The sequence below is a fragment of the Lagopus leucura genome, unplaced genomic scaffold (genome assembly GCF_019238085.1).
Source record: "Lagopus leucura isolate 7727_CA_CO unplaced genomic scaffold, USGS_WTPT01 Super-Scaffold_100024, whole genome shotgun sequence".
Classification (NCBI taxonomy): domain Eukaryota; kingdom Metazoa; phylum Chordata; class Aves; order Galliformes; family Phasianidae; genus Lagopus; species Lagopus leucura.
Genome location: NW_024962276.1, coordinates 8,823,313 through 8,834,989, shown reverse-complemented (window position 1 = coordinate 8,834,989; position 11,677 = coordinate 8,823,313). Strand labels below are relative to the sequence as shown.

Genomic DNA, 11,677 nt, shown 5'->3' with positions numbered 1-11,677 from the left:
TGGTGTGGGTCAGTGTCCGTCCCATGGCCGGGTAGCGAGCGTGGATTGGAGGGGATGCAGCCCTGGGCGGCGTGTGGTGTGCCATGGCGTTTTGGCAGTGCCAGGTTTTCCCACTGGTATTTTCAAAGGTGACATAGGAGCCTGCTGCCAGCCTTGGCTTCCAAGCAAAACATGTTGTCCTTTCTCCACTGACCATGCGTGTTGTTTGAAAGGATTGTCCTCTGGATTACTTTTATTTGTTGTCTCATATCAAAGCCCGAAGGTCACATTTTTCAAGTTCTTTCCTTGGAGCTTCAAAGACTATACGTTTACTTTAAACAAAAAGGGAAAAAAACAGCATTTTTAGAAAATCGCTCTCCACACAGGGACTTTGGAAGGCTTTGAATATCTGTGTCACAGTCTGATGCTCCTGTTCAGCTTAGAAGCAGCTAGGTTTTACTTAGTTACAAATACTTCATAAGTGTGAATGTTGCACATCTATGATTGTGGCTTCTCGAAAATGAGCATCCAAACCCAAGTGCAAACCCACCTCCTATTTCCAGACACTTAGATGTATAACTGACCTATGCTGATGAGGCCAAAGTGAACTGGGGGGTGCTCACATTTCAGCCCCATGGCTGAGCTGGGTCTGCTCGAGGCAATGCAGCTGTTGGCGTGAGGCTGGGCAGCTCAGGAGCACACGGTCCTTTCTGTGCAGGATTTGGGGCGCTGCTCACGTGCAGACTGGGAGAAGTGTGACAGCTCTGTGGGACGGCGGCAGCTCAGGGCTGGGCATGAGGCAGTGTCCCTGCTGGTGTCACTCTGGCCCCGTGCCACCTCCCAGGGGACGCATGACACCTAATCCAGCAGTGAGCCGGAGAGCTGGCGCCTGATCCCTGGTGTAACCCACCGGGGGGTCTGAGCCACTGAGAGCAAGCGCGTTGCAGGCCGGGGCTCCGTGCTCTACTTTGTGGGCTGGGGGCTGTGCTATGAGCAGGGATGGTGCACACCTCCGTACGCTGTGGGGATACTGAGACTGAGTGTGGCAGGTAGGGGTGCAGAGGGAGAAGCGAAGGGCTCAGTGTTCTGCTTCTGGCTTGCGTGGACCAAAGTGGGACACTGCTATCGATCTCTTCACCCAAAATTGCTTTTATGGGCAAGTATGCTAGAACTGTTTGCATAGCTCGATCCTACCAGCTGAACTTTGGCCAGGAAGGGACAGGTAGATCAGGACTCGTTGCTTAATTATGTTTACATGTATATTACTGCGGTAGATCTTCACTTCCTCAAGAGTGACTTTCCACTGCACTTTAATTTTACAGAACAATATGAAAGGCATGAATCTTCATGAAGCTGTTCCTCATGCAGCAGAGGCCGTGCAACATTTGCAGCCTCTGCTCTCCATCACAAGAAGTCCTGGGGGAGGTTCAAGGTAGATCCTTGACGTATCCACTTCGCAGCCTCGGATAGCCCAATAAATAAAACAGGAAGTTGGCGAAGCCCTGATTCAGCAAAGGTGTGAGCACAAGCTCGGCATTAACCTCTGCTTAAGCTGATTTGGAATGAGGGAGTTCATCCGATGGCAGCCCCAGAGTCAGACCAGAATGTGGGACCTGAGCAGCTGAAGCATCAGGGTTTTAAATCTGAGAGAAGCAAATGATTCAGGATGAGGAATTTCTGAAATGGAGGAAGAGAACAAAGAATGGGCATGGCAAGAAAGAGTGCTCTGAGTCATGGGGAGATCCCTGGGGTAACAGAGGCCGGCAGGAGCAGGACCTGCCGAGCCGTGAGGGCTTCTGCAGGAGATGTGCTGTGAGGAGGGCCGTGGCACACAGCCCAGGGCTCTGGGGGCACAGCTCTGTGAGCAGGGTGCAGTGAGCGGGCACTGGGACCATCCGCCCGGCTCTTTGTGCTCCTGCGATCTGTGACTCCATCACGATGCGGTTCATATTCAATTATGGTGTTTTAATGTAGTCATGGCTACACTGAGCAGACACATTTCTTCCTGATTTACACCGCTGGAATCTGCGATGCCGGTGGAGGCCGCGTACAGCCCCTGTCCCCAGGCTGCCGTCCCAGCACCGCAGAGAGGCGAGCAGCGCGTGGTGCCAAAGGGAAGCACGGGACGTACCTGCGCCCTGCGGAGTTATCACTGCCCTCGCTGCTCCTCCTGCCCTGGCCCTGGGTGCTGCCAGCACTGCGCTGTGCCCAGGTCTCACGGCCTCGGCTGCTCCATGGTCGGGGCACTGGTGGATGTCCCTCCATGTGCAGAGTGGCTCTGGGGCACCGACCTGCCATGATGTTCTGCAACAGCTTTGGTCTGCTGGTTGGAAATGTACAGCGACGATGCCCTCTAGGGAGCAACTTGTGTTCCCTTCCTCTAATTCAGCTTCAGATTTGTGAATTTTAAAGCACACGTTGTGTACATAGAGGTGTGCTCGTATCTGTACGGACGCTGTCTGTGTGCGTTCTGCAGTAATTCTCCTTGGATGCTCTTGCTTTCTCCTACAGTCAATTTCTTTGAATGACACGGAGCTGATAATGAATGTGATTTCAGTGCCAAATGATCGGGCTGGCTCATCTCATTCCACCTCTCCCTGTTTTGAGCAAGAATGTGAGGACTCGCTGTGTCTATTTCAGATTCCATCATGAAAGGAATAATTGAGATTGAGATTCTTAGTCACTCAATGCAGAAGGTCAGGGAATTAATGCTGTGTTACATCCAGACCATTCATTTACTGTGCCTCCTTTTTTAGCTGTCTATAGGGGAAAACAAATGTGCCACAGAGAAGGTAACGCATCTCCAATGCCACGCACATCGCCAGTCTCTGATAATGCACACTGTTTGTCTTTATTTTGGGGGAGTTCCAGGGCAGTTTTATCATTGTAATTGATTAGTGGCTACAGGGAAAAAAAAATCCAGGAGTAACAGGAAGAAATGAATCCAGGGAAACCATTGACTCAGTTGTAGCATTGATCTGCTTCTGGAAATTATTTATAGGAAAAGATTCACAGTTAATAATATTAGTTTGGACTTCTGGAACAGTTTATCAGGGGATCTTAAAGGCCTCTGCTAACAGTTAATCAAGTAGAAGAATAAGGTAGGGAGCCTCATTTCAGGAGAGGGAAGGCAGCTGGATTGCTGGCACGGATGTGGCCCAAGCAGTGCATCTCCAAGGATGCAGTGGCTGCAGAGGCAGTGGCACTGCGCAGGGCTTTCAGGGGGTGCAGTTTGGGGGTGGTCCTTGAAGAAGTCAGCACAAAACTCCTGCTTAGAAGTCTTGAGATGTTCACCTGAGCTACAGAGCGACCAGCAGGGACACAGCAAACACTCTCTCCTCTTCCCACGTTGCCTCCACGTGTTGTTTTTGTTTTTAGCTTAATTGATCTGTATCCCACCCTCCTACCCACAGGAGAAATGACACATCTGAAAAGAGCAGGAGCATTTCTTTCAAGTGGTCCGGTTGGTTTTTGTGGTGCCTATATACAAAATTGCCTGGAAGTAGTAAATAGAATTAAACACCGTGGTTCAGAAAAACAGAATTCTAAGGGCTGTCTGTTGATTTCAAAGCTGATGAAAACAAAGCAGGCTTTGAAATCCTTCCTTGCAGAGCTCTCTTTCTTCCTTCCTTATCATCTAAAAGATGGGCCTGATAATATTTGTTTTCCATTCTTCTTTTGAAACAAGTTGAAAAAATGATGCTCTTGCAATTAAGATGAAAATCCCAATGATTTTAATAAGGTCAGTGTAACGTCTTCATTAGCAAGATGCTGAAATAACTTGATGCAGATCTGGAACTGCCGCTGACAAAAACTTCAGTCTCCCCCTAATGTGTGGAGCCCCGTCTGCAGCAGGTGTGAGCTCAGAGCCGGGCCGGCACAGCCCGGTTTGCGCAGCAACTGCCCACCAAGGTTGGAAAAGACCTCCAAGGTCATCCCGTCCAACCGTCCACCTGCCACCAATATTCCCCCACTAAATCATATCCCTCAGTGCCACATCCAAATTTTCATGAGCACCTCTGAGGATGGTGACCCAGCACTCCCCGGCAGCCTGTTCCCATGGCTCACCACTCTTCCATAGAAGAAATGCTGCCTAGTGCCCAACCTGACCCTCCTATGGAGCAACTTGAGGCCATTCCCACTCGTCCCAGTTGGCAGCTGGTAGCAGGGCAGGCAGCCCAGGCAGGCAGGCAGCGCTCACCACTAGGAGATGCAGTTGGTTGTCAAAGGACAGACAGCCTTAAAAAGCAAAACCAAAACCAGTGTCTGTACCCTGTCCAACTTTTGCCCATGGGTATTGCGCCCAAGCTGCAGCACTGTGGAACCCACGTGGGCCCCAGGGCCGTCCTGGAGCCGTGGCCCCTCAGTGTGTCGGGGGAGCGGTTCTGCAGATTGCTGCCAACACCGAGGCAGAGAGGCAGCACCAATTGTTTGCAATGACATATTCTGCATTTTAAACGATCTCTGATTTCCTGGCAGCTCCCCCGTGCATTGCCCCTCCGTAAAGCTTTCTAAATAACATTTGTCAGGTGGAGCCGTGGCCGGGCGGCAGCAGGGCAGCCCGCAGCACCACTGCTGATCAGGGACTTCCAAAACCCACCGGCCAATCAATCTCAAGAACTTATTAAATGATAGATGGAATATAATATAAGTCATTATTTCTTCCCTGTGCATGAAAATGAATTATTCAGTAAAGATTTAGATCCTTTTTATTATGACACTGAATTTATAGCGCATGCATAACATAAATGCAGATTCCTCCATGGCAGAGAGGCGAACCTGCTCCCAGTGCAGTGAGGTGTCCTTACCTGGCCCAGCACCTCTCACACCTTACCTGGCTCACCACTCTCTCTGTGGTTTGGCAGCCCAACATCTGCGTTCCGCAGAGCCACAGAATCATTAAGCTTGGAAAAGACTTCCACGATCACTAAGTCCAACCCCAAGCCACCCCACCGTGCCCATTGACCACATCCCTCAGTGCCACATCCCCGCAGAGCGGAGCACCTGGAGGGGCGGTGAGCCCTGCTCTGTGGGCAGCTGTGCGGGCACCCGAGTGTTCTTTTTGAGAAGAAACTTGTTGGGAATTTCAGACAATAACCCACGTGCTGCTGGCAAGAGCCAGCCATTGCTTAGGCCCTACAAATGCTTCCTGCAACAAACCGTGCATCTCTGTTCTCAAACTGCTGTGTGTCAAGAGCTCAGCAAGCCTAAAAGCTGGTAACGAGGGGCAGGTGTTGTGTGGGCAGGTGTGGGCATCCCGGAGTCTTCTGTGTGCAGTGCCACAGCCCAGAGTCTGCATTGGTATTGGTACTGGTAACTTTCCTTGTTAATGGAATGAGCGCTCCAACTTTTAATTGTGCAGCTGGGGACAACATTAGCGCTGAGCAGCAGCTACAGAAGTTAACTTTGCAGGTCGTTAGCTCCTGAAAATCCGTTGGGAATGGATCTTTAGCACGGGCGGCCGAGAGCAGAGCACGGCGTGGGAGCGGGGCTGGGAACGGGGAGAGGGCGGGGGTGGGCGTCGTGGACATCGCCTGCAGGCACCGCGTCACCTGCGGGCTGCGGACCGTGGGGGAGGTCAGGATTTGGGGCACCGGGGTGCGGAGTTGCCAGCGCGAGCGGGCACCGGGACGAGGGGCACCGGGACGTTGACTTTAGACAAGCGGGGGCACCGCGACGTCGGGTGCCGACATCTGCGGGCGCGGGGATGCGGGGCTCCAGCCGCTCGCTCGCTCGCCGTCGCCGGTCAAGCGCCGCCTTCCGACCCCTTCCACCCGCCCTCGCTCCGCAGCGCTCCCCAACCCCGGCCAGAGCCGTGGAGCGGCGCCCCCGGGCGGAGGAGGCTGAGCGGCGCCGCCGGGCACGCGGCGGGGGGGGGGGGGAGAGCCGCGGCGTCGGAGGCGCGCGCGCGGAGCGAGGAGGGCGCTCGCGGCGGTGACGTCACGCAGGGCCACGCGACGGTGGCGGCTCCGCCCCGTGGCGCGGGGGTGGGGGGGCGGCGCGGCGCGCGGGATGGAGGGAGGAGAGGATGGCGGCGGGGGGGCGGGACGCGCGGCGCTGAGCTAAGCCGAGCCCACGTGTGACGGATCTTGGCCGCTTCCCCGGCGCCGCTCCAGTGAGGTCCTCCGGTAGCGGAGGGAGGAGGAGGAGGAGGAGGAGGTGGAGGTGGTAGTGGTGGTGGTAGTGGTGGAGGAGGGGGGGAAAGGGAAGGGAAAGGAAAGGAAAGGAAGGGAAAGGAAAGGAAAGGAAGGAGGGGAGCGGAGCGGAGCCGCAGCGAACCGAGCCGGGCCGGGCCGGGGAGGCGGCAGCGGCGGCGAGCGGGGGGGGGGGGGGTCTCGCCCGCCGCGCGCGGCTCGCGGCGGGCCCCGCGCGGCCATGGAGGCGGACGGGAGCCAGGCGACCTCGGGCGGCCCCGGCGAGGCGCAGCACGACCCCGGGTAAGTGTGCGGGCGGGGGGGCCTCCCCGGCCCCGCTCCGCGCCGTGCCCCGTCAAAATGGCCGATGGCGGCCCGGCGCTGAGCCCCGCTCCGCTCTCTTCCCCCAGCAAGATGTTCATCGGCGGCCTCAGCTGGCAGACCTCCCCAGGTAGGCGCCGCGCCCGCCCCCCCCCCGCCCCCCCTCCGTGCCCGCGCTGCCCCCCGCTCTCCTCTCCCCGCAGACAGCCTGCGCGACTATTTCAGCAAATTCGGGGAGATCCGGGAGTGCATGGTCATGCGGGACCCCACCACCAAGCGCTCCAGGTAAGCGGCCCCCCCGTTCCCCCCACGTTCCCTTCCCTCCCCCCTTCCCCCCCCCGACAAAACTTTGCGGCCCGGCCCGGGTCCGCCCCGCGGAACAAAGCGGCGGCGGTGCGGGAGGTGCGGCCCCCCGGTGCTCATCGCCCCCCGCCCGTCTCCGCTCTTTGTCTCGGCAGAGGCTTCGGCTTCGTGACGTTCGCGGACCCGGGCAGCGTGGACAAGGTGCTGGCCCAGCCGCACCACGAGCTGGACTCCAAGACGGTAGGTGGCCGCCCCCAGCGCCGCCCCGGATTCGGCTCGAACTCGCGAAAGCGGCAACTTTTTTTATTTTATTTTATATTTTTTCCGCTTTAATCCGAATTCTCCCTGCCGGCCGGTGGCTCCTCCCCACGCCTCACGTTCTATCGAGCGATGACATTGAAAAAATCCCAGGGTGAAATGTAACTTTTTGTGGCGTTCGGCTGCAGGTTTCCTGCGGGGCACTTTGTGCGGCTGCGATGGGTGATGATGTCCTCAGTCCGTCCCAGGGCCACCTGCAGCCGCACCGTCCCCTCAGTTGGTGCTGCTCCCGGAGCCCACGCTGGGGACCCGTGGGATTCACGCGTTGATCCACGAGGGTGAGGGCTGGCAGAGCTGGGCTGGCAAAGCTGCTCAAGTGCTGGTTTGCTGTTTATGCAAAGCTTTTTGCTACAGTCACTCTCCAGTGGATAACGTGACATTATTCAACTGAGATATATATATATATATATTTTTTTTAAGTGATCATTTAAAAAACAAAACCAGGGGACCTATCCCCTTGCCCTTGCGCCACATGTTGTGTCCAGCCCCCACTGCTGCCCTGTACCCAGGGGCTGGGGCTGAAGTTTGCGATTTGCACGCTGCCTCCACACTGTGCCCAGCAGCGGCATGGGGAGGACGCCGGTAGAGGTCATTTCTGCTCTGGTGCCGCTCAGTGTAAGCAGTGCTGTATGGGGATGGAGGGACTGTGGGGCTCAGCCCTGCATGGGTGCTCCTGTGGGCGCGTGGCCGCGGCTGTGCTGCTTTGTGGTGCTGGGACTGAAATGTGACAGCGGTGAAAGGGAGAGTCCTGCCTCGGTGCCGGAGCATCCGCTGTGTACCTGGATGTGATACAGCCGCACCAAGGGCAGGCCGAGCGTGGTGTGTGGCCCTTAAAGGGGTTGATGTGAAATGCAAAGCCACTAGGAAGCAGTTGAGGCGTAATGTTCGAACCCGACTGACAGATTCTGCTGGGCCTGTCCGAGCTCGCGGCCCCTGCCTTCGCCTGCCTCAATAATTTGATTTGGGGTTGAATCAGATACGGTGCAGTCACTGATTTGACTGTGCTCCAGAGATTAAAGTCACCAGACCTTGGTGTACGGCCGTATTCTGGGTATTTTTAAAGATAAATCTAGTTAGGAAGAACAAAGGCAAACAATATCCGAACAAGAGTTTAAAAAATGCCAGGAGAACACCCTCTCTTCCTCTGCCCATGATTATGTTCTCCCCAGCTTTCTATGGCACAGAGTCCCTGCAGCGAATTAGTTTGCTTTGCTTGGGGGAGGGGCAAAAAGCTCGGCGAGGGCCAATGTGCCTCAGTGCTGCCGTGTGAGCGATGGAGGCAATTCTGCCAGCAGTGCTCCTCGCAGTCAGAGCGTGGCTGGCGGGGCGCAGCTCGCGGGTCGCCCCGGCCGCTCGTCTGTAGCCGTGTTGTAGTGATGCTGCTCGGTGTAACATAGCGTTTGACTCTGTTTCAACGTTCAGCGCAGGAGGCAGATCGGTTGGGTATTGGCATGGAAACGTCGCTCTTGTTTACAGTTACGTTAAAAGCTTTGTTTAGGTAATGGCCATTCATATCAGAAATAGTATTATAGTCATTTCCTAGAGGACTTGTAGATACAGTAAGTAGAATCGTACCTAACTAACTCAATATTTTTTTTTTGTAGAAATTTTTTTGTTTGCTGAAGTAGTTGATGGGGTTGTGCAAAAGGTATGGATGTGCCAAGGGGTGCCGGGGTGCCTCTGAGAATGGCAGCCTTGGGCAGAAAGTTTGTACGAAGGAGAGCTCGGTTGCTCAGGAGGAGCTGTTGCTGCGGTGCAGGGAGCTCCGTGCTCTTTAGACTGACCTTGAGAAATGAGCGGTTCACTTCAGAATGTAACGGCTCTTCTGCTTTCTGCCAGTGGGATCGCGGTGTTCTGGTGGGACTGGTGTTCATTTTGCAAAAACTTTTCCTTTGGAAGTGGCTGTGGGAATGTGCCTGTTTGCCTTTGGGTACTCGCATGGGCCATCCATACCTTTTGTGTCGCCCCAGTAGACAGATGCTAGTCAGTGCTGGATGTATTTGTAGATAATGTTAATCTCTATGAAAAAGGTTAGCTTTCTAGTTAGAAAAGTTACTGTTTAATGCTTTTTGAACAAAGAAGAGGCACGTAATCACTCATTTCTCAGGTGTGTTCTAAAAGATACCGTATTTGTATCTGATGCAGACAAATTAGTGATAAGTTGCACTTCAAATGCTGGTGCTGTTTGCGATTTTGACATATTAAGTGAGCAGAGCTGCTCTTTAGGAGAGGTTATTTGTCACAGAAATCACCACAGGAATAATGGTACCAAAGTGGGAACGCCTCCTTGTTTGGGGGCAGCTGCAGGGGGTGAAACACAGCCAACCCCAAGCCAGGAAAGCCTCTGCTTCTGCCTTCACATGGTCAGGGTCAGCGTTCGTTACGCAGTCACAGAGCACTGAAGGCAGTCACAGGGTGACCAGTCCAGGTGGGATGTAGTCCTCTGAAACACCCTCTCCTAGCCTAGTTAGAAAGTGAGTGCACGCAGATGCTGCTAAAAATACAGAAGCAATCAGCAGCATGCGTGCACTTTCTTGCAGTTGTTTTTGGCAGTAGAGCGCTGCCTAAAAGGTGTGATTATTTATTTACATCCAGTCCTTCATTTATGGTGGTGGATTTCTGTTTTCAGGTGATTTTTGACGGAGTGCAGTTGGTAATGCCCCATGTGAAAGTTGCTTTTAAAATTGCAGAATGAACGTTTTAGAACTGCAAAGTGGATATGGCTTGTAATTTATGCAACACAGTGGGTGTCAGTGCTGCATCTGAAGGGAGCGAGGGATGAAACCAAGGTGTGCTCACTGATCTTCTTGGTCCTTTTTGTCCCTGCTTCATTCAGGAATACTTCAGGGAACTCCCTCATGGAAAATCTTTTTTGAAGAACTGGGTCTCTCTGGCTCACAGTGGCTGCACGTTTTGTTTTGCTCTCCTCTCTTTCCCTCACCTCCGCAGTGCTCCTTTGCGGTCTCGCAGCGCTCGTCAGTTCTTTGGGGGAAGTGCTGTAGCAGATCCATGAGGAGCGCTGTTAGGAAGGATGGTCTCACAGTCCTTCTAACAATTCAGTTTTAATTACCAACTGAAACTGAAGCAATTTGACTTTGAATTTTGCATTCTGCGTTGATGCTGCTAGCCAGCTGACAAAGTAGAAGAATAAAACAGAGGCCAAAGTGACCCAAAACCCAACGGAAGGAAGGTGCGGGTGTCAGGGCCTACAGGGAAGGGCTCGATCAGGAGTGCTGCTTTCTGTGCAACCTCAAGAGTGGTGTTGCTGCAAAAGCAGCACCCGGAGGCCCATACAGGGCTCCCTGGGCACTGCTGGTGGTTGTGACCCACTGGCCCTGCTCAGGGTGCACAGGAGTTTGCTTCCTCCCTTCCTTGTCTCCCTCCCTTTGGCGGGAAGTCTCTGACAAACCCAACCTGTGATCTCTCACGGGGTGGTTGTAGGGCCCAGTGTGCTGAACTATAAGCCTGAGAAATGAGAGATTAATAATTCAATGATTTTTTTTTTTTTTAATAAGACAAGAAACAGCCTGACAATCTTGTTGATTTCTCCTTTCTTTTTCCTCAGATTGACCCTAAAGTTGCATTTCCCCGACGAGCACAGCCTAAGGTAAGTAGGAGGATCAATAATAGGATTTTAGGCACACAGAGAATCATTGTTGCCAGGCAGTTCAGGTTTCAAACAGGGAATTGGCAATGAAAGCTTTTAAAGCCGGAGTGCATGGCGTCTTAAGGGTATCAGCGCATGGCTGTGAAACTGCAGGAGAGCTGCTTTGTGCTGTCGTGCCTGCAGTTAACTGTCTCCTTGCAGAGTCCCGGTCAGTTTGCTGGCTGAAAACCAGAGGCTTCTCTGGCGGTGGTGGGAGATTGTTGCCACATTACTTGGGTTTGTTATGCTCTTTTCTGCAGTATGTTTTGCATGGTATTTATGGAGAGCATTTGGATTAAATGCAGACTTCAGGCTTGTTTTGAGCTGAGCTTTCAGTTCTGCGGTTGTGATGGATGGGGGTATATCTGTGCCTGCATTGTTTGCAAGTTTTCTTTTGTGTAGCTTCAGAGATGCCTTTGGATATTAGCAAGTGTTGGAGAGCAAGTTCTGATGGAGCTGTGAACTCTTCGGGCCACAGGGTATTCTTCTGCAGGCACGGGGAGGCAATGAGCTTTAAGTCGGGCAGGCTGAGCAGGGACCTCCTAGCATCCTTACAGGGTGCTCCAGCAGTGCGGGGCGCTTTCCACGCCAGGACAAAGGCGCTGGCTGTGTGCAGATGCGCTGCTGGCGCGCTTGGCTCTGAGTTATCGCTCAGTGCCGCCTCCTTGGGCAGACCTGCGGATGGAGCAGGAGCAGCCGTTGCTCTTCAGGTCCTGCCTAGCAAAACCAGCAGATCAGTTTCAAATCCCAAAACGTTTGCAGTTGCGTTTGAATTTTGAAAGCTAAAAGAAAACTTCTGTAATTGGCTTTCTGACTGCCTGTTTTTGAGAATCTATAGGAGGAATCTATGTGACGTGTGCCACTTGTGCTTTTATACACTGTTTGTCTTGGGTTGTTTTGGTTGAAAAATTGGAAAAGAAGACTGTGGAGTTGCAGAGGGAAGTCAGTAAGGAGAAGCATTTAACAGCCTTTGTGG

The 11,677-nt window shown here is 53.6% G+C and overlaps 1 protein-coding gene across 13 annotated transcripts in view; it reads left to right on the top strand.

Moving 5' to 3' along the window:
- Positions 1–6,354: 6,354 nt before the first annotated feature.
- The window catches only part of MSI2 (musashi RNA binding protein 2), a 187,444-nt gene continuing 182,121 nt past the window's right edge, over positions 6,355–11,677 (top strand). For all 13 annotated transcript variants that reach the window (XM_042880056.1, XM_042880060.1, XM_042880066.1 and 10 more), the window contains exons 1-5: positions 6,355–6,416; positions 6,524–6,564; positions 6,638–6,719; positions 6,893–6,977; positions 10,621–10,662. In XM_042880056.1, the coding sequence (XP_042735990.1) occupies positions 6,355–6,416; positions 6,524–6,564; positions 6,638–6,719; positions 6,893–6,977; positions 10,621–10,662 (312 nt within the window). The remainder of the gene's footprint in view (positions 6,417–6,523; positions 6,565–6,637; positions 6,720–6,892; positions 6,978–10,620; positions 10,663–11,677) is intronic.